Source organism: Lepeophtheirus salmonis, chromosome 4, assembly GCF_016086655.4.
Source record: "Lepeophtheirus salmonis chromosome 4, UVic_Lsal_1.4, whole genome shotgun sequence".
Lineage (NCBI taxonomy): Eukaryota > Metazoa > Arthropoda > Copepoda > Siphonostomatoida > Caligidae > Lepeophtheirus > Lepeophtheirus salmonis.
In genome coordinates, this window is record NC_052134.2 from 33,142,260 (window position 1) to 33,166,536 (window position 24,277).

The 24,277-nt window shown below is 31.1% G+C and overlaps 1 protein-coding gene across 1 annotated transcript; it reads right to left on the reverse strand.

Moving 5' to 3' along the window:
- Nucleotides 1-59: 59 nt before the first annotated feature.
- LOC121115762 (uncharacterized) lies at nt 60-24,277 on the reverse strand. The gene is made up of 6 exons (XM_040709894.2): nt 24,087-24,277; nt 3,044-3,090; nt 2,915-2,976; nt 2,381-2,615; nt 450-2,298; nt 60-391 (listed from the first exon to the last, which is right to left on the reverse strand). Exons 1-6 carry the CDS (start codon nt 24,196-24,198, stop codon nt 201-203), a joined length of 2,496 nt encoding a protein of 831 aa, XP_040565828.2. The 5' UTR covers nt 24,199-24,277; the 3' UTR covers nt 60-200.

Consider the following 24,277-nt stretch of genomic DNA (forward strand, 5'->3'; position numbering starts at 1 on the left):
GGCTTTCTCTGATGGAGAATGAAACAATTAATATATATACCTATACATATACATAAATATTAAATTTGAATATTTCATTATATTTATTGTTGATATTGCACTAAAATATAACAGACTATACTGTATAAATTATAACAAATATATATATATTTAATAAAAGCGTAATCAGAATATATGTAGATGAATAGTCAGAACGTGATTTATCTAACATCATCCGCCTCACTATATATATTTTCCGTTGTGTATTCATCATCTAAGTAATGAGTTCTCCGATCACTGAGCTCTGAATTACTCGTGGAGAACTCGTCTTCCTCTTCTTGAAGCTCTTCTAGTCCTCTATCCCGCTCGGAGTAGTCCCAAACATCTCGCCATGTAGTGGTTTCAGGCATGGCTATAAAATGTATTATTTATTACAAATACAAAAATATTTTATAAAATATAATTCTTACCGATAATGTTTGGAAGGATAAATGACCCTCCACTTCTTATAGTTCCAAAGCTTCGATTAGTTGCATTGCTTCTAACAGTACTATTGCCAGCGCCGTAGAGAGAAAAGTCCCTTGTATAGTTACGACTAATTGTATTAACTCGACTTGTATTTTTTCTTGTATTGATGTGTCGGATTTGATTGTCATCACTTTGAATTTGAGGCCAAAGTATTTTGGATTTACTCAAATATTTGCGAAGGAATATACACGTAAGTATGCTATAAGCAATCACTGACTGCGATAAAATGATTGTTGCATTATTGTTGTCCATAAAGCTATTTGCAGAACCCAAAATAACAGCACCTATTAGGGAACCAAAGAGGGCTACCATGTTCCAAATGGCTCCAATCTTAACTTTCCTCTTTAGACCAACTATGGATAAAATCATAACTAGTGAGGCTAGAAAGATTGGATAGGAAAACGAAACTACAAATTGACGATGGACATCATAGTCGCAAAATCCCCCACACGGGCCCCTCGGGGATAAACGAATCCAAAGAACTTGAACTAATATTTGAATAGCAATCAAACATGTACCCAGAAGGAAAATGACACCTCCCCGGGAGACTTTACTTTCAAATGTGTTCACTGTGTAGGCATTTTGTTTCATATCTCTCAAAATATGACTTAAAACCCCTGTGAGAGACACTGCAATTCCGATCCCTGGGAAGAGACGTCTTAGTGTGCAATTGATATCTGGATCTCTCACAATGATGAGTACAAAATTTGATAAATAAAGTACTAATAATCCAAATGGAAGAAATACTTCGTGTATTTTAATTTCTGTGTCCTCTTCATTTATAACTTCGATAAAGGACTCCCGCTTCCTTCTCATGAGTATAAGGTAGGACACAATTGTGAATACAATAATGGTGATCCCCAGAAGACTAATAATGATGGTGAGAAGCTCCCAAGAGAAGAGAGGTTCTTGTTTCCTTTTCTGATGGCTCTGGCAACCCGGATTGGCCATTTCAGTTGTATAAGTTTCTTGTTTATAAATATTAGGGGAACTAGGAATGAGGATTCTCTGAGGAGTGGTTGATATTGTAGGAACAGGTTGGAGGGTTATTACAGTAGTTGTTCTGAGTGTGGATGGTCTGGTTGTAATCATACTGGTTGTGGTCATAGTTGTTGTCGTAATTTCAATAGTCGTTGTTGGAATAGTAGTAGTAGTAGTATACAGAGTGGCTGTCTTAGTGATTGTCGTGGTACTTGGGAAGGACACAAATCGAAATCGCCAACAGGATTTACAATTTCGATAAGTAACAATTTCATTTACCTGGTTCATTCTCATTAAGGCCTCAACACTCAAGTCCTGATCCATATCATCGGAACAAGTTCGAGTCCCTCCCAAATGCAAAACGCCATCCCCATATAAATCCTTGGCCCGAAGTCTCCGCCTTTTTAATTTGAAACGAATCATGTCCTTGACTGCTAATTTAGAAAGAAGATTCATGGCCTGTATCGTATGTGGAGAAAAGGTATTGAAAATGGTAAAGTCCCGAACATTAACAACGGTTTCATAGAGATTCTGTAAATTTTCTAAGTTAAGAGAACTCCGATCGCAATATCGGATAGTTTGATTGACAAATTGATTTTGAGTAACTTCGTCTTTGCGACTAAATTGAATTACATAGTCAAAATCCTTTAGGAGTGAGAGATTGTCCATAAAGTAACGCCTTGCCTTACATGAAAGGGTTGCAAAGTATTTAAAATTTACAGTACTGGAAGACGAGGCTTTATAGTATTTGAGCCATTTATGTGTAAGAGATGGATCGTGTTCGTTACATGGGAGCATTAGTAGGACAGACTGAAATATACAAAAATACATACATATATTCAGAGGTATTCAATGATTTAAAGAATAGCACCACAGTGGGTCTTGTATTTACCTTCTTTTTCGCTTTCCTTAATGACGAGCCATTTTTTACATTTGGGAATATATCAACATGATGTCTAATTTTATCAATTAATTTACATTCCATATTATTATCCATGGGGTCATTGCATTTTCTTTCCTCTTTCAGATTCAAACATTGAAAGCCGAAACCCTTTTTTGAACGATGGCCGCATTGAAGACTAGGCATGAGGGATTCAATGGGTTCTTTACATACCACTGCGAGAGATCTGGAATACGTATAAAATATTTTTTTGTGTTATCATCATTTTTCATCTTGGGAATTAAAATAATTTCACGGCATTAAGAATCGAATAATAGAATTATTATTATCTTATTGTTTTTCCACAGTTTATATTTATAGATTTGTACATATTATTCAAGGCTTTATTTGGCATGACTTGACGAAACAATGGTAAGCCAATGATTATCATACAAACAGACAGAAGGGAGGAGCGCCATGCATCACTCTATTATTGAATCATGATTCATGATAGATATTTGTTGGAATGACGAACGGTTTACTTACTTTTCTTTATATTTAAATATCTTTCCCTTATACCGAAGACTGTATTGATCCCTTCCATTCGTCTATAAATAATAGGGTAGAAAAAGGATTATATTAATAAAAGAAAATATTGTACAAATCCATTCTTACCAGGGATTCATTTTGGCCCTTGTTTAAATAAACCAATTTGCATGGCTCTGAAAAATATAAAATAAATAAATATTCAATGAGTAAAAAAGTCGTAACAATATATTTAATACCCACGCAACCTCATCTACTTATTTAGTACATACTCGTATATGAGGATTAAACATAAGATATTTTATTGTCTTTTTTTTCCATAGTAGATAGTCCTGAAAATCCTCTAATAGTCTTAAAGCTATATTGGATATATTTTCGATTAATAGTCTGATGATTAGGGTTATTAATCATGAAAATATCCCCATCAATATAAATATAAACTGTATTCGCCACATTTAATGGCAAAATGTGCAGAAGGCGGTATATTAGATTAGTATAGAAGAAATACAAAATAAATTATAGACTCTAATTTATTATACGATTTTTTTTTAATTTTAATTTTTTTTTAAATTCGATCTAACAGAGTTGAATTTTGTATTTCAATAATATTCCTCTTGTTTTTTTTGGGCAGTAAAAATAGGTCCATTTTAAGTTCTTATGTAAAATTAATTTTTTTTAGAAAATTTTAGATTTTAAGTTTTTTAGAAAAGAAGTTCAAAATTCAACAGCTGTTGACAGAAAATTATTTTTTTTGTAAAGAAAATTCAAAGCTCCACAGCTATTTACAAAAGTGATTTTTTTTGAAAAAAAAAATCAAAAATCTACAGCTGTTTATAAAAAATTTCAAAAATTAAATTCCAAATATTAATTTTTTTGGAATTTTTTTTTACAAAAATCCATAGCTATTCACAAAAAATTACAAAAAGGAAATTTTTTGCTCTGGTATAATTTGTCCCAATGAACATTTTTAAAAGGAAATAAATCTTTAAAAAAAAAGCCTGTGCAGCCCAAACGTCGTTACCTTTATTATATCCCGCAACCTTTCCTCTGAAATGAAACAAAAAATCCCTCAAATCAGCTGGTAGCCAGGCAATTCGTCCCAACTATTTAACTATTGTTCAATAATTATTGGGAATTGTCTGCAGCTTAACAAGAGTAAATTCTAATTCAAAATTCAATAAGTGTTCAGAACACTTATTAAGAGAAAAGAAGCATAAACATCGACAGCTGACAACAAAAGCACATTTTTGCGTTAGCGAGGTAGCACCGTGATCAACGTTCAAAATACTGATGAGGGAAAAGAAAAAGAAATATCGACACCTGACAAATAAATACAGGGTACATTTGTATGTTTGTAAGGTAACACTGGGATATATAAATACAGACTACATACACAATAATTAACAGCTAACTAGTATTTTACACAGTTAATCGATATCTTCATTTTCATATTCCCGTTTTGTAAGAGTAAATTGAAAATCAACTTTTATCATTTAATGAGTAAATGGTGAGTCAAATTCAATCCATGCCAATTCAATTTGCAAACCCTATCAATCAGTAAATCTTGATGTGTTTTTCTTCTCCTTACAATATTTTTGAAAAAATAAAAAAATATTTATTAAAACTTCCTTCTTTTTAGGAGGAATGATATCTACTTTGATTTTGAGGCCAATGATTAATCAGTTATGACGTGCCAAGAAAATAAGTAGGAAAAAGAAAAAGATATACAAGCAATAAAATATTTAAGCTTGTATGTACATTGATAGGCATGCAATGATGTGAATAAATAAATGTATCTAATTGTCAAGTCAGTCTGCATATAAAGCAAATTATGATATGCACTGAAGGAACATTGAATTCTAGAAATGGGATATGATGAAACTGTAAAAAAATGTTGCCCATGGGATGGCACCACTGTACAAGAAGTAGACAAGGAACCATAAAAAAACTTATCTTATATATTTTGTTTCAATCTCTAAGCCATAGAGAAACATAGATATGTTGATTAACACGTCTTTACCTTTATTGTATCACACAACCTTTCATACAAAAAGACACTTTCTGGTAGTTAATTAAATAAGTCAATCATATCAACATCTATTTATCTCTTATTTACTGCTAGACTATCACTGGCATACTAATCCTTCACAATTTTTAAAAGGAACTATATATATATATATACGTCATAATATTAAAATCTTACTTAGTATCTTATTTGAAACTGAATAACAATTTTTAATATTACTTAGTAGAATTTTTTTTAAAGCGTAGCTATACATTTGCATTTATATAAGATAGCTAAAATTTCTTCATAGAATTAATAAAATAGCCAATATATATACGACGAGTGATAAAAAAGAAATTGTAGAAATGTTCTTTTGGAAACAGAGCATAACCATGGAATAACATATTACTTCGTTTATTTAACAGAAAGAATAAATTATGAAATAGCCATTACATATCAAGTGAGACGAGGGAATCGACAGCTGACAACAAAATACTTAGGGTATTTTTGTGTTAGCCAGGTAATGCTGTGTTAACCAAATTGTGTGACTCTAAGATAACTGCTTGGAGTAACTACTATAAATTTTTAGCCATCTTCATCGTCAATAAAGTTCATGCCGTTATATCTTTTTTGAACTTTAGGGCGACTATATTTTTATTTCACAAAAAAGGGGACACTTTGCTTGGGGGGGGGGGAAGAGTTAATATTTTGAAATTAATAAAATTTAAGAATAAAGTATTTAGCGTTTTCATATGACGCCAGCAGTGTTGATGTCGGCCATTTTGGGTTCTTAAACAACCAAGTTTTATAAGAATAAAAAACTTTTTTTTCATATAGTAGTCATTTTATATATTTTCATCCCTTAACTATTACGGAACCCTATGTGAAACTGATTGGCTAGAAAGAATGATAATAACTGAGGCTAGGGGAGATTTTAGCGTGAGTGGGGCCTAGGGTAAGGATATTTTTAATATTGAATATCATTTTCTTAAGAAAATATAATGAGGGCAGATTATAATTTTTTTCTAATGCCCTGGTATACTATTAATAACATTAAAAAAATCTGCTCTGAGCTGGGTCTAATATAAGTGCAAGCCCACTTCGGCAGCATAGGTTACAGTGGCCTAAGGCCAACTCTGTAAACAAAATATATATAATATATGTACAATGATGACAAACCAATGTAGAATAGGCATGTTTATAAAAAAGAAACCGAAAATCAACATGGTAACCCTGACAATTTGAAGAATGCTTAGGAGGAAAGAAAGAATAATGCTCATGACGAATCATTCGAGCAGCTACAATCAGCTGTGATAAGAGAGGAAGGAGAAAAGGATATAAAAAAAGACATTTACTAGAATTAATCCAATTTCGATCTCCAAGTCTACTTTGAGTCCAACAAGGACTTCCAATGACAAATGACTCCACAACAAATCCTCAGTGTTACGCTCTGTCTTTTATGTGCACACACAAATGTTAAATCAGGGGTTGAATATCATTGAAACTATTTAGGTAATGATGTTCACTAATCAGAAATTAAATAATAAAAACAACTGCTAAGGAAAATAAAATTTATTCTTTATGGTACCAATTCTAAAATAACGGACCAGCTAAAAAACACACATGATTTACATGATTGTATATGTATGTTGTGTACAAGTTCGAATTTCATCATCTTAAAATGCTTTATATATATATTATATTAATTGATATCAAGGCCAATACAAATACAAGGTTAGAATCGGGCTTGATGATTCAAATTGGCATCTAACATTGATACGATCATTTCATTTGATCTATTCAAATTGCATAGTTGCTATGTATTTATGGGTAATATAACTCTGGACATTTGAAGTTGCCCCACAAAATACTTATATTTTAGTAATTGATACTAAACTAATCAAATATTATACTACTAAAATGTAACTTATCCATTGAACTTTCAATTATTGGCATGATCCTCATCTCAAGTACTGTAAATCCAAGTACTGTTAAATTTATTCATATCATTTTTTGATTGCAACTTTTACAATTTGCTAATAAAAATTACAATTTATATGACACATATATTTATATATGTAATGTGAAGAGAGATTAACTAATCAAATGTCATTTAACATGAGTGATAGGAGTAACAGTTGAATCTTTGGAGAATGGAGCGTTTTTACTAGCGTCAAAAATTGCATCATAATTATAGGCTTCATCATCTTGGGCACTCATAGTTGATGTTTTTACTATATAAAATGAACAAATTTCTAATAAATCTTGATTCAACTCCACTTAATGGCTTTCAAAATAAATAAAAAAGACTTAACACCTGCATTGAATACTACTTGATGCCAAAGAAAAACAATGATATTTGAATTAAATCAAATTAATATAGCTATTGTGAAAATCCCTATGAAATGGCCAGTTTTGTATAATACATTTTGCTTTCGATCAATTAGGAACGAGAAGAGTATGGTATTTGGAGAAAAATATATAATCCCTGCAAAAATGTAATACTTAATTTGTTGGATAAATGTATATATATATAATATGAATTTATAATTATGTAATAACATATTAGGCTTTGCTATTTATAAGGTTGAGATAAAAATAATCTCGTATTTTTTGGTCTATGTATTCGTATGTTTTATATGAAGTATTATAATGATTCGATTTAAGCCAAGTATGTATCGTTCTATTTGATAACTTGTTGCCAACGAGAATCTTATTCCATAACACCCTTTTCGTTGGAGCCCTTGTCCCTATTGGCAAAAAACTTGGGCTAACAATTTTCACAGGCCTCTATTGAGGCCAAATTTGTACCACAAGCGCGTTAGCTATAGACACAAACAGGTAGTAGTCACTTGGTTCCAGGTCTGGAATGTAGGTTGGATACATTAACTTCCCATCCAAGCTCCCGGAGCTTTTAGAGGTCATTAAAGATATGTGCGACCTGGGGTTGTCTTGATGAAAAACTTTTACTCTCCTACTCGAGTTTCAATTTGTTTCCACCCTTCTTCAAATGGTTCAAAACGGTTTTATGATCAACGTCCAGCTCCTGGACGATACTAAGACTGTCAAGATGACGGTGTATGTCGATATTTTCCAGGATTTTATGGACATTTTCGACAAAAGGCCTACGAGTGCTTGGTGCATCATTCACTTCCACTATTCCAGAACGAAATTGCTCGAACCACTGCTGCACTACATGAACCAATTGAGTATCGTCTCTGTATGCATCCCAAATTTTCTTGGTCGCTTTTGATTCGTTTTTCCCTTTCTGGTTGTAAATATGTAAAATATCTCGAATTTCTTCTTTTGAGATCTCCATTCTCGATGCACAATAATTCACAACTTTATCGACCAAGCGCAATACTGTGAAAAAAACATTTGTAGTATTTACTTAACCCTTTACAATACCATATTGTATGATCCGATCTGACAAAAAATGAACAAGATATACTAAGTTTAAAAAAAGGGCGGGAAATACGAAATTACTTTTTCTCCAGCCTATTATGTAATACAGCTAGTCATTAGAGAAATATATTTTTGATAGACAATAAAGGTTTCGGTTCTTTTTATAGTCTGGCCATAGGAGAGGGAGCGTCTCCTTGGCAATCAAAACAGTACTTACATGACGTTCAGAATAGACAATTTCCATTTTTTTATCTAAATTTTCGGAATTTGGCCTTCCAGGGTGTGGTGTATCTTTCACTTAAAAATTACCAGAACGGAATTGACGGAACCAAAATTCCGCGTGATTGGTTGTTACAGTATCAAGACCATATACACTATACAGTATTCACATTTTCATCCGTCTGATTTGTGATTTCTCCTTTATCGTCAAAAAACTGTAAAATGAGGCATATTTTCTCAAAGCCGGTGTCCATATTGACGTGCCATCAAACAGTACTGAGTCAAACAATCACAAAACTGTGGTGAAGTTTTTTTAGTACAAAATTTTCTATCTCTAACAATATCTATAGTAAACTTATTTTACCTAGTTTTTGGAAAGATAATGGATTTCTTTTTACTACAGCTATGAAAATGATGTAATAACTAAGGTTGATAATTTTAATAAGAAGAGAAAAGCGTGCGAGGAGAAGGGAAGAAATACTTATGGCATCATTGATTAAGTAATATACATATTCTTCTATCAAGAACGTTATTATTCCCGCCTTTATTATTCAATATTAACATAATATTAGATGCAGATAGTCGATAGAGAACTCAATAAAATGCCTAAAATAACGTCGCCTTCTGTCTGGATTTCTGAAAATGGAGGCTCAGGAATTTGGAAAATACTTACCGGATGAGAAATAGATGGCTTGTCGGATTTGTCGATACAAATGTGCATTTAGTACCCTGTCTAGAATTATACACCACTCATTATTCTCATCTCATATCAAGAGTATGGATATTCATCTATAAAATCAAGTTCACGATAAATATATTAAGTCAGACTTTAACTTTGATCTCACAAAGATGCTTATTGCGTACAATATAACTTTATCTATTGCTAATCATCCTACGTTCAAAAAATTTATGGAGAAATACACATTTAAATTCTTCCCTTCCCAAGGAACCATCATTATTTAATGGAGAATGTTGGTAATGATGTCATTTATAGATTTTAAATTGTGCAGTTAAGATAATTTTCAGAATGTTTAGAGTCATCCACACCAAATTACGAAATAGAACTCAGAATTTTTTTACCATCTAACAGTAAGTATTCATTTAAAAAAAAAAATCTAATCATAAAATATGATTCTATTTTAGCTAAAATTATCAAGAATTATGATACACAACTCATTAAATGGCAAAAACAAGTGCTTAAATGGTCACAACAACAAGGGTAGTAGCTTTGGATGGCTCGCAACTAGTTTGTCTGAGACTAGTTTCTTCACTTAAAGACTTGGATACATATATATAACAATATAATATTACATGGTCAATAAATATTACTTTTTTATCACTTAAGGATTATCTATGGTTGATAAGCTCCAAGAAATGGTGCTCAGAAAACTCATCAAAGGCAAAAACAACGGAGGTAGTTGCATTGGGTGTAGCATTATAATTAGCAATAGTGTCTATCCTTCATGATATGTTGTTATATAAGCATAAATAAAGGGGGAAAATATTTTTTGATGCTCTTAATGAGGAGTAATATCTCCAGACATTACTACATAATTAGCTTTTGCTCTAAATCTTTACGATGGATTTCATTCTAACATATTTTTTATTAGTATATTTATTGTCTAATTTTATGATTTTGACATTTACTTTATTATTAAGAATTATTTAGATCTCATCGATATCTATCCTGTGCACAATTGTATATTGCAACTTCCACATGAAGAAAAAGGGGTGATTATATTTTTGATTAAACTCCACGTCTGGCTTATGTTTAGCAACTTAAAGTTATGACATATTTAAATTAAATTTATGTCAGAACAAGAAAATATTATTTGGATCCGTCTATCATCTCAATATTCTGTATTTATAATTTATTGTTATTATTAGTTATATGTAATTGTTTAATTTTGTATATTTAACAAAAATGTATGATGGTTTATTTTTTAGTATGTTGATTATATTTAAGTTAAGCCTTCTTTTTAAATTTGGAACTTCAAATATATTTCGAAATATTCTACTTTGTCGTTTCATTAGTTATTATTCTGAGAATATGGTTCATAATGAATTACAATTTCATGGAGTGTGACGTTTTCAAATCTACTGTAACGGATAAAAAACGTCGTAGTATATCTTTATTAAAGATTTTGCTAGTAAATACTTTCGTTATACCCTCAAAAAGCTGATAATCACATCAGTATTTTAAACAATGATACCATAAGTCTTTCCCCCCTTCTCCTTGTACGCGTTTTTCTCTACAGAATTATCAATTTTAGACTAATAACACATTTTAAATATATATCAATGTTTGTTATACAATAAAGATAGTTGTTAGAGAGATATATTTTTGATGTACAATAAATTTCTAAGCCCTTTTATTATTTAATCTTCTTTTTACATCAACAGCACCTGTAAATGGTCGCCATTTTCATAAATATGAATGACCCCCTTATAAAACTTGTTTGTTTGAGCTCTTACCATAATCAATGTTGACACCAAATAAAAATGCTCTATATATGCACCATCAGTAAAGTTCATGACGTCATACCTCTTCCCAAATTTTGATTTAACATCAGGGAATTATATTTTTAGGTGCAGGAGGGGGGTTCTTGGATTTTTTTAAAAATATTTTAAAACTCCATAGGTATTCACAAAATGTTTCAAATATTTTTTTTTTTTGTAAAGAATATAAAAATTTTTTTTGTAGTTATTGACAGAAAATTAAATTTTTTGGAAAAAAAAAGTTAAATTTTTTTTAAAAATCCATAGCTACTTACAGAAAATTAATTTTTTGGAAAAAAAAAATTCAAAAATTAAATTTTAAATATTAATTTTTCTAGAAAATAAATTCAAAAATCTATGCCTAGTCACGAAAAAATTGATTTTTTAAAAATCCACAGCTATTTACAAAAAATCAAATCTTTTCGTAAAAAAATTCAAAAATCTATAGCTATTCACAAATATTTCAAATATTAAAATTTTTGCTCTGCTGCATAATTTGCCGGAATGGCGAAAATAAATATATTTTAGTAAAAAGTAAAAATTCTTTAATTATTTTTTATGAAGGGAGCCCCTCCAGCCAGCCCATCCTCTGTAGACACCACAGAACTTCTATTATATGCTTCTAATTAAAATTTTATTTGCTCCCCACAAAATAAAAAGAGAAAAATTTCTCTTCCGTAAATAGTCTTGTATTCGCAGTTATATATTTATTTATTTATGTAATATATCTGACCGGCCTTTTAGCAATTTTTTTTTATTTTTACATTCTATGAACAACTATTTGGGCTAGTAAAAAAATAATAAAAATAAATACCTATAACTCTCATAGGTTATAAAAAAGTATAGGGTCTTTGAGATCTGGTTCTATAGCTATGTAATCATAATCATCATCGTAATACGTGGACCACCTATAGAGATATATTTTTGTTTAGAATGAGGGGAAAAAATACATAATTTAGAGTATGTATGTATATATGTAATATCCATGAATTCTCGTTCTTTTATATCCTCTCTCCTACGAACCATGTTCTTATATTACATATATACATACTTAATAAGTAACGGGCATCATTGCCTTAAATACATTATCAAAATTAAAAATCTGCAAATGATACCAGGAAACTTTTGAAGGAAATTAAATCCAATTTTCCCTTCTTTTAATCCCTTCCTTCCTTTTTTTCTAGCTAGATGTACGGGGGTCGTCTGAAAAGTCTGTGCAAAGTCCAAGAGATGGCACAACTGGAACGTATTGAGGTTATATATAGTTAGTAGCATCTCTTGGAATAACACACAACAACTTTCAGCCAGATCAGTCTATATCCTTCGTTTTGGCATTCGTTTGAATTGAGGAAGTGGAGTAATTTTGTGTGCTTCTAAAACATTACTTTATAAAAAGAACAACGTCTCAAGAGACTAAAAATAAGATTGATAAAAATTATGGGACTCTGTCCCTTCCATTGGAACAGTTTATAAGTACTTTGAAAATTTTTTGGAGTGGCCATATGGAAATTAAATTTCAATTATTTAATTTCTTGGAAAAAATTCCAAAAATCCATAGCTATTCATAGAAAATATAGTTTTTTGAAAAAAAATGAATATAAAAATCACAAAAAAAATTTCAAATATTATATTGATAAACTCGATGAAATTTTGATGGATGACAGAAGAGTGAAGGTGCATGAGATTGCTAGTGCTGTGGGTATCTCGAGTTGAAACACTATTTCCATTAATTTTGCAACCACAACTGCTGAGGTGTGAGGTGGTGCATTGTTGTGATGGAATAGGATTTTTTTTTTGTTGTGGGGCAATCGTGTAGTTTGGTTTTGCAACGTTCCAATGAGGATGAATAATATGCGCCTATAATAGTTTTACCCATTTCCAGATAGTCGATTAGTATTATTCCTTGTAAATCCAAAAGTCATAATCTTCCCGGTCGATTCTTATATTCTAGAAATAGACGAATCTGGCTGAAAGTTGGTGTATGTTCTACCAAGAGATGCTAATAACTAAACATAACCTCGATTTGCGCCAGTAGTGTCATCTCTCGGACTATGCATGGACTTTTAAGTAACCCTCGTAAATATCGGTTACCAGTAGTGTTGGATCGGTCTAGAAAAACCTATAAGATTCAGTCCAATCAGTCCGGTCCTAATACAATTTGTCAGACTAGGACAGGTCCTTATTGGCATTATATAGTAACTACAACTGCTGAAATGACTTAGTTACTAATTATGTCCTTTAAGCTGTTCAACATCAGCCTTTACAAAGGGACAAGCTATTACATAAAGTTTATTGCTAGAAGTTATTATTATACTTTCTAGCTATTTTTTTTTCTTCTGGGCTTTTATATTATTCAGTTTAGCTATGAGTGAAGTATGGCTATAAAAATAGATAGGACCGTAGGATTGATGGACCTATGTATCGCTCCTTAGGACTGTTGAATGGTAAAAAAGATAAGCCCAATAAAAACAACAACAATGAAAGGCGAAAAAGATTTATTAGGCAATCCTAGGACTGATCCAACACTAACCAGTATTGTTGGATTGGTCAAGAAAGACTAAAAATACTGCAATCTGTCCTGTCCTAATAAAATTTTTCAGTACTAGGACCGATACTTATCAGTATTTTATAGTAACTACAATATCTGAAATAACGTAGTGAAAAAAATACAAATATTTTTTTCTTCGTTGGTAAGGTCTTTTAAACCATTAAACGGTTGTAAGGACGGATATGTCAGTCCTAGCTATCTTTTTATTTTCTTCACTTCTACCCAAGATTAAAGAATATAAAAATAATGAATGTTAGCGAGAACGTATGATAATAAGATCTAGCAATACACCTTCTCCTTTAAACTTCAGTTTTCAGCTGGTCTCATTGAAAGAGGTTATGTTGAACAACTGAAAGGATATAGTTGAATAATAAAAAAAGGTCGAAATCATTTGGTGATAAATTTTGTCAATCGCTTTTAACAGTTTTGTATATGACTAAAAAAGAGTTCATTTAAATGATGCAATATAGCATTCAAGATAATAGGACTAATGTTCAACACAAGGATGTCTTTCTTGTACCCCAGAAACTAAAGCTCCATATTACTCACAAAGCAGCCAATTATATTATGATATTTCAAATTGTTGGAATGTTCCATATTTCATAGTAGTGATATGTTCCCTACTTAACACGGTTTAATTCAAGTTCAACAAATCAAAGCCTAGAATAGAGCAAACCAACTGTTGACAAAATTATATAGAAAAAACATTCAAGTGCCTGATGTGATAACGCTGTAACTTCCTCAAGGATCTCAATGGAATCCTTTTCAAATAGGATCTCATCTAAGAACAATTGTCATCTCTTTTTCCCCTGACCTTACTTTGATTAATTTCAAATTTGAGAAAAATTAAAAAATCATATTTGTCCTTTGGCGACAGAAACAAAAATCATGATTTGCATTTTGTATTCAAATGGATGTACTCCGTGACAAGATTTTCCATTCAAAATTGAGTTAGTTTTGTATATTAAAAATGGAATGGTCTAAAAATACATATAAATATATTTATCATTTGAATATTTATTCTATCTCTCAACCTTTCCTATTAAATGAGAAAAAATAAAAACCGAGATATATTGGAAGTTTTTTAGCAGTTATTAATTCATCTTTATAATTTATTTTGAGATCCCAGGAGTAGATCCTTTTTATATACGTCATACATTTAAGATTGAATCATAAATTAAATGTGAGTCGAGGTTCAATACATAATAAAGGGTAAATAAAGGCAGTAGTTGACTTATTGAATGACTTTAAAAATAGATAAAAATATACTAAACACTTGTATAGGTAGGAAAAGAGTTTCTTTTAATTATAAAATTTAGTTATTTATCTCGTCGTTACCTTTGCCCCTAAAAGAAACAGAAAAAAGGATTAAAATCAGTTGGTCAGGGGCATAATCGTTGGTAGTTATTCAGTTCTTCCCAATGAGGAATATACAAACTGATATATATATATATTTATATAATCTGCAAGCTGGTATGACTAGTATTGTGTCAGTTTATTCGGTCCAGTCCAGTCCCAGCTTTAGGACCGGTCCTTCGAGACTATCAATACTAAAACTGATTAAAAAAGAGGAAATAAAGTTGAGTAGTGACGTCATCAAGGGACGAATTTTATAAGTTTTAGGACTCAGTTGCAGGAATGAACTGGACATATACTTAATAAGGGATGGGACTACAGTCTTTAGTCCTAAATTAGGACCGATCCAACACTACAGTAAGCAGTTTTCGGGGCCTAACATAATTAAATATAAAGTTATTTAATTCTTTCGCCCGAATACATTTTTGAATTTACAAGTAATAATAATATTATTAATGAGGGAGTTGTATTTTTTTGCCGGAAGACGGCGAAACACTCGATCGTTTTGTAAACAAGCGAATATAAGTAAACAACGCCCCATTATGTATTTAGTATTAATTGTTGGGAATTGTTCACTTCTTAATCATTGCAAATTCTAATTCAACTAATCAAGGTTAAGAACGCGGATTATGGGAGAAGAGCAGAAACCTCAACAGCAAAAGACAGAGTAATTTTTGTTTTAGTGAAGTAAGACCGTGATTAATAACAAAACTTGATATGAGTTTTATAAAAAAATGTAGGTGTTACAAAGTGTGACAGAGCGTTTCTTTGAACCATTTCGGAAATAATTGGGCCTTTATTTGTATAATTACATTATGTAAAAAAAAAAAAAAAAAAATACATTTTCGACCTCCCTCGTTGGTTTGACCTTGTTGAATAATAATGTATGCCTAATAGGTAGAAAGGGAATAACTCTTTTCTGAAGGAGTTGTTTTTCTATCCTTGAACTTCCCCATCCCCCCTCATGTTCTTTTTTTAATAAATAAAATCAATGATTTAAAATCCAATCTTCAATCGAATTCATCAAAAAGAATCAAGTCACAAAAGAATATAAGAAGATGCTTCCAAATATGTAAGTACATCTTGGAAGGCGTTTTTGAAGCGACATTTAAATTCATCTCCTTCTAAGATAAGTATATGTACCTTTCAAAAAATATCTCTTATAATAAGTAGAAATAAATATTTGAAATTTAAATTTTCTTTATAAAGCAACATTACATATTATTTATGTACATATCAATAGTATACCCCTCAAAACATGATCAAATGGAATGGACACTTGGCAGAGTGCAAACCTTTTGCTTGACTAACCATTAATCTTGACCTTGTTTATTTTGTGCTACATGAATCATCTTTATTACACCTACATAATGACAACAATATGAGCTCTGTACCTCAATATGTTCCAAAGTTATTTTCGATTATATATTTCTAACGTTTTGTGCTACCTTAACCTCTCAAAATTGAATGCTCTCTTATTGTGATCATATAATCTTCGTATCAGGTTAGATTGAAATGGATATGTTACCTTGGTGACCAATTGATAAACAGACAAACAAACAGAGGCAAAAACATAACCTCCATTCAATTTTACTGGCGGAGATAACCAAAAGATAATTTCTGTTTAATTTTGTTGTCGGAGATAACAATATATTAGTACATTCAGCTATTGATTTATCTATTGCAGGACTGTTACTAATATTTTTTTTTGGGAGGAGGGGTGATGGCCATTTTGAATCATATTTGATAGTTTTGAGAGATTTTTTTGGAAAAATTGGACAAACAACCTTTTTTAGAAGGACAAAATTTATCGACAATGAATTTTGTTAATTTCAAAGTTGTTAAAAAAATAAATCATAGATAGAAAACGTATTTTTAACAAAAATGTATTGTAGTCAGAGGAGGAGGTTAGTATCCCCTAACTGTAGTTATGGGCCTGGGTTACTCATCTATAGAGTTGTAGGAAATATGATTTGCCCAATTGAAGAATGTTTTTGAGTACCTTAGCTATCGTGACGTTCTATTAGATTACCTACAAGTTAGCTATGAGCGGAGGGAAATAAACAAAAATCCCACTCCGTGTTCATGGGTATACACACTAGTGATTACATTTTATTTATATATTTCTGTTCAATAATTAAAGAATAATAATATCAGCTAAAGAAAATAAAAAAAACACCGTACGGATTATCAACTAGAACAATATCTCAGACGTGTTAATACCATATTTTATACTATTCTACTCATCTCCCATCATCATTTATTTATTGATTTTACTCTAAAAATTATAATTAGTTTTGGTTTAATTAGTTTTAATAAATAAAAAGGAATGTTTTAATTACAAACCCCTTCAGAAGTACATTATATTGCGCTAATGTAACTAAATTATTGATAAGTGATGCGCAAATAGTCAATAGAACAGAAGGCATTGCCTCCAGCCTTTCAAAAGACAATAACAATGAAAAGTTGACGTGAATAATTATTTTTATAATACTATCCTGCCTACTTTTAAATGGATTCCGGCAAGCCTTGGGGTGAGTGAGATTATTTATGGATCAGTTTATATGATCTATAATGACGTCACAAATACTATCTTGTGATTGATAATGTTGTATCAGTCCTGATTTATTCGATCCAGTCCAGTCTAAGGATCGGTCCTTACGACTGTCAGCTTTAGAAGTAAAGTTGAGTGACGTCATCAAAGATCGAACTTGATCAGTTTTATGCACTGAAATGCAGGAATGAACCTGACCTGATCGAGACTGCACTGGATGGGACTGTAGTTTTTTAGTCCTATATAAGGTTCGACACAACACTAGGGATTGATACATGACAAATGCTCTGATAAAAAGGGTACCCTCTAATAAAGATACGAATACTTCGGTATTTTTTACCATCCATTAGTAATGCACCCGTTTTTGGGGCTAATCATTTGGTAGTTTTACATTGATTGACCGAGTACAAGTTTTACAAAACAGTGTGAACAATTTCCGGCTGTTGAGTTAAGAATAGTCAAACAGTTTGGGGATAACAAAGGAATTGGGGAACAAACATTCATATCTGTCATTTTTTATTTTTGTTTTAACAGAAAATATTAAGAGATTCCAAAAAATGTTGCTATGTGACATAGTATATATCAAAATGGAACTTATTGATGAAACGTTGTTTCATCAAGAAGTGGATGAAAACGTTTAACTGTATATCAACTTTGGATTTATTGCAAAATCATTCTAAAGTATTTTCTATTCATCACAAAAGAGGCACGAGAGAAGGATGGATGTGTTGAATTTGTTTACCTTCTTTGATGTATGTATACTTTTTCCTTATTCTAATACCATATCTAGTTTTTAAAAGCCTCTTGTCATTACATTTCCTGAATCTCCGGTACTATTAATTAACTTTCTTTATCCTAAACATTTTTAAAATATTCTATTCTGTAGATATAGAAGTCGTTTTTCACAATATGATGAGAGTTGTAAATTTTATGTACTACTGATATGTAAAATAAAAAAATGAAAACTCAAAATTTTTTCCTGACAATTTGGAAAATGTTTGGAAGAAGAGCATCTTAGCTTTTACAAAGTTTCATTATATTAGCTTCTAGTAGCTATTAAGGGTATATATACAAATTAAACTCTTTGTATAACTAAAGACACTCAAAGAAAAGAGGCATCATACATACCTGGTGGTCCATTGAATTCAGAACACTTACTAATTTCATAATTAAGGTTGAGAGATTGAAATTAACATATATTTATATATATTAATGGATAAACAAATAGTTTAAAAAAAAATTGAGCACTGTAGCTTACGTACAAGTCGAGAAAATGACACTTGAACAGGATCGACGAATTTCCATTCGCTCACTCGATGACACTGGGCGTCTCCAGGACCCCTGTCTACACCATCAGGAAATCCGCAACGTTGGAAAGGGAGAATATCTTTGTAAAAAATACCAAACTGGATCCGTATGAGTTTAAGAAATAAGCCCAGGCCAAATCCCCCAAGTCCGTGAGGGCCCATCCAAGAGATCTCAGGGTTTTGCACCAGACTGTTAAAAGAACTATCACAAAAATTGGGTGGAGAGATCCTTCTTAAGGTGGAGACCACCACTCATGAAAAAAACATATCTCCTTTGTTGCAAGAATCTTTTGAGTTCATTTGAACTCTTTGTTGACACTTTTCGTACCCATAAAACACTGATGCCAACCCCCTCGATATGCACCTGAGGCCTACAGTGTCCGTCATCCAGAAACCGAGGCCCTCAAAACGACTGCTAGCCAGCACTGAGACGTCATGATACAGGAATACATTCGCAATGGGTGCCAGGCCTTCTGCAGTCGCCAGGAAGCACTCATTTCTCCTAAGGGTGGCTACATTAATGATTAAGAGAGCTTTGACACACAGCTATTTATAGTATTAATTTTGTTGAAATTCTATTGTTAATTAATAAATTATACATCGTTGAAGTTCAAAATTTAAAGTGTTCAGATTTTAATGGACCACTCGGTATCAATGAGAAAATAAAATTATAGCTCATCTTTTTACACACATAACATAACAGTTTTACTCTACTCACACTCCACAAAAACACTGCTCAGATGGCCAACTGCAGAAAAATATATACACGAGTAAATGCTTAGAATTTACTGCTCTATATAAGATCTTCAATGTACCCACAACTTTTCCTCCTCCAAAGAGAGAAATGAAGAAAAGTCCCAAAATCAGTATGCAGTTTACATGTTTTTCACAAATATGGTACTATTCTTCAATAATAAGAGTTTATATTAGTTGAGGCAATTTTCTGAGCAATAAATCGCTCAGAAAATTGCTTCAACTAATCAACGTCCGAAACAATAATAAGGAATACTAAGAAAGATCTATAGCTGACAATTATGCAGTGTAAATTTTGATGTTATTTGGATAAGGTCGAGCTTTGGAATCTTGTACGCACCATCCATCACAAAATCCGTTGCAGTAATCATTTTTATCCTTGATTCTCCACGGCAAAATGCAAAGGGTGAAATCAGCATGACTCTATTGTGTATAAATAGATCAAACAAGCTCATAATTCATTCTATACATTTTGAAGGCTTGACTTTGACATTTGGATCTAACTCTTCGTAATTATGAAATATCGAGGACAGTTGAGGATAAATGTCATTTTCACACTTGATAAATATTGATAAAAAAACCTCCCTTAAAGTTTATGATAATTTTTTTATACATAGGAAAGGTCATTACAAAGAAAACAATGCAATATCCAGCTTTTTACACAAAATATAACAGATTACATCTTCTAGCTGATCCGAATGGATCACTTTTGAGTCCCTATACACTACAATCATCAAAGTTTTATTTAGTTATAACATACCAACATAACGAGCACAGAGAAGGATGAGATGGTCTAATAGATTGAGTTTATTACAGTCACGATCTGACTTTTTTTTACCATTTAATCATGAATAAATAATATTTTGTAAAACTATGAGGCAATTCAATTATACTGATTTTAAATACTGGGGTACCTTGGATTACGAGCTATATAGATCCATCTTAGATTCAATGATAATCAATGTGCCTACTGTATTTAAATTTAATTAGAACTTATTTTTTAAATGATTGTTTTAGAAGTATGAATAATACCAATTCAAAAATTTTGTAAAAAATAATTATTATTCAGTCTTTTATTGTTTTGCATTTAGAGAAAAAAGGATATTAATATCTCTAGCATTTTTTAAATGCAAATATGCATTCATTTTTTTGGGGCATATCGAATAAAGTTCGACGTCATATAAGAGGGGAGGATCTGTCCTCTGCCTATATTAAAATACCCTTATTATTGGCGGAATCACTTTAAACTTCCATCCTCTTTCGACCAGAACCTCCTTCTAGAAGATGATGAATAGTTCTTGAGTATAATAATCTAAGATAAAAATATTTGTTGGCCTTTTTTTGGAGTAGCTAAAGTTCACAACACGTAAAAATAATTGAGATAAGTTTTGTATTTCAAAAAACTCAAATTTCCTTCATTTCAACTGAACTAATGGTTTTTGAATTACTTTATACACCACACTCTAAGAATGGCTCACATCCCTTGATTTTTCTAAGTTTAAGTATCAACATATTATACTGATGCTATAATTCCAATGTATATAAAAAAGAAGAGTGAGTCTAAATACATAGACTACTAAACTATTTTTCTACCATTTTACTTAACCCTATCATATTTGATACATAAGTTTTTGAATCTTTGATTTGAGCCGTTTTTTAGATGAGAAAGTTCATGGATATATTTATATAATCTATGGATCAATGAAAAAAAAACGTGTGTGAATTTCTCATTCATGACCTTACAATGTTGTAAAAGCATTGCTTCATCAAAGATGTGTTAAAACTGAATATTTTTTGAAAAATGACAAATCTAATTATGTCAATAATTCTTAAATGATAAATATTGCTCACAAAATTCCTTCAAATAGTCAACATTATTATAATATAATAAAGAAAATGACTGGAAGAAAAATGGATAGCTGACAAAAATGCTGTATTAACTTTGTTGTTAGCGGGATAAGGTCGAGCTTCTGGACGTTACTGGGTCAAATATTTAATTATAGTTCGAAAACTCTAGCTGTCAAAAAGCTGTCTTTCAACCTATTTTTATATGAGTTGCATCCCACATAGTTTGGTTTTTCCCCCACCATAACAAAATTAATTTTATTTAATCTTAAAGAGCACCTATTAAACCGATTTTAAGTTGTTATACTTCAAGTCAAAATTATTGAATGTTTTCATCGAGAGACCAGTTCAATCTTCAGGAATAAAGGATCCTTTCCAGAGTACTTTATATCTGATACAAAAATTAAGATGAGTTTCGAGTTCAAGCTAAGTCCCAAGTCTTAGTTTTCGAGCCCAAGTCAAGTATTGAGTCTTCAACTATGATATCAAGTAAAGTTCAAGCCCCCACCTCTGTGGCAGGGTTAAAAAACTGCCAAATCAGATCATACTCAGATGACTGCCATATTTTTGCTTATCCATCATGACAATATAAACTTTTTCAAATATCTCATCAATTGATTTTTATTAAAACAATCATCTTTTAGTTACCGGGATATTATGAGGAAAAATAAAAAGATTAAAATTGGCAAAGTCAAAGCCTAATTGCCATTTAAAAAAAAGATCAAAAATGTCATTAAGATCCCAATAAACTTTATTTTTTAGTCTATTCCCTCGGCTCTTCTTATCTCAAGACTTGTTGATCTACCTACCTACCTATAAGAGTGTGTTGACATTTCTCAAATCATTATAAGTACTTTGATAATGGCCATAAAGCCATACTCTTATACTTAACAATAGCTGCAGCAATAATCATAATAATAAAAAAACGAAGCATCTTGATAAATCTTCTATTTTTTCGTTCTTTCTTGTAGGATTAATCACTTTTACTCCTCTTTTTAAATCAAATTTCACTCACAGCTGTTGTGTGTTTTTGACGTGTCTATATGTATTTTTCTTTTTTTCAAATGCATTTTCTGATACAAGAAAATATTTTTATTTTAGTTTGGACCCTCAAATTATAATTATCACTGAATCATTTTTAATAACTTATCATTTGCCAGTACAAAATTATAAATTGACTCGAAGAAATTTCTCATTAGAATAAATGATCTATTAAACTAATCAAAATCACTGAACCTCCTTTCATTGTTTGTATGTCCATATAACAAATAATCATTTGCCAGTAAAAAATAATACATGAATCATTAATTATTTTTTTCAATTGTACCATCCTTGGATAACTCACACCTACCTACTTTTAATTATTTTTTCATTTGGAGTAATATTATCTATTAATAGGGATATAAGAGTATCAAAATTCTAAATCTTTAGAAGAGGCAGAATTGAATGTAAAATGTGACGTCATCATCAATTAATCTAATTAAAAATATTTAGATTAGTCCCGGATTAAGAATAATGGAAAGCTATTCTCGTGTATAAAAAAACAACAACTGAGGGATTGCTAAACTAATTGGAATTGTTAAACTGAGGTACATTCTATGATCTTAGTGAAAATAATGATTTACGAAAGGGACTCTAAAATTTGGGACATTGTTCAGAGCTCAATAACAGGAACTAAACTGGACATGGCAAATTTTAATTCCCATGTTATGGACTGATACAGTCCTACATATGAAGTAATTGAGCAATTGTCCAAACTTTAGATTCATCAATAAGTGTCAGGGCTACCAAGTTATTATCATAATGTATTTTATTACGTAGACAGTACGAATTGACAAACTGTACTATGATTTGGAACACAAACTGATGCGGATTTAACAGAGTATTCATTAACATTCTTTCATAGATTTAATTGTAATTTGAATAAGTAATCATTTTTAGTGATGTGTTGATCCTTATTTGGGATTAAAGATTGTTGTCCCTTCCAGAACAGTCTCGGTCCGTTCCAGTTCAGTCATGCATATCAGTCCTAAAACTTATAAAGTTCAGTAGTCATTGATGCCGTTACTCAAGTATATTTATTTTTTAATCAATTGTAGTAATGACAGCCCTAAGGACCAATGCCAAAGACTAATGGGACTGGTCCTCAGACTGAATTGTACCTAATGAATAAGGACTTCCATAATACTAATCATTTCCAAGTAAAAACAATACATTATTTAATTTTGACCATCAAAATATTGTCTATTAATATTCAGAAAACCTTGGCTCAATGCTTGAATTGCTATTTTTGTAAAATAAATTATTATTAATACCAATTGCAAGTTTATGATAATAAATTAACTACTCTTACAGAAGAAAATGTCTTCCTTTTGACAAATAGGTTGGTGTTTTTTTTGTGTGTGTGAGATGGCTGCCTTTAAATAAGAGAATATAAGCATCTTTAATGGTTTTTTGTCCTCTGTCTTTCCTCCTGCTTCTTGAAACGGGTAAAGTATATATATATATTTATATATATACAACAAATAAATAAAACAGAGATTATCTTAAGGAGACAGGTAATTAAACGCACACATTCAAAGACACTTCAACTATTTGAAGCAGTCGTAATTTATAGTTTAAAAGATAATCAGAAACAAAAAAAAAAAAGAAGCAAAAAAACGAATGAAAAATTATCTTACTCGTAGTCCTTTTTTGAGGTCCAAGTTCTACATCCTCTCCATTATTAAAGCAACAGAAGCAAACCAAAACTAGGAACCACGGCACAAGGGATACAAAATACACGTTTTTCATTGTTGTCCATGGGAAGTTTTTTTTTGCATATCTAAAAAAGACTCCTTCTCACAATTTTTTTACATCTTCACTTATTATT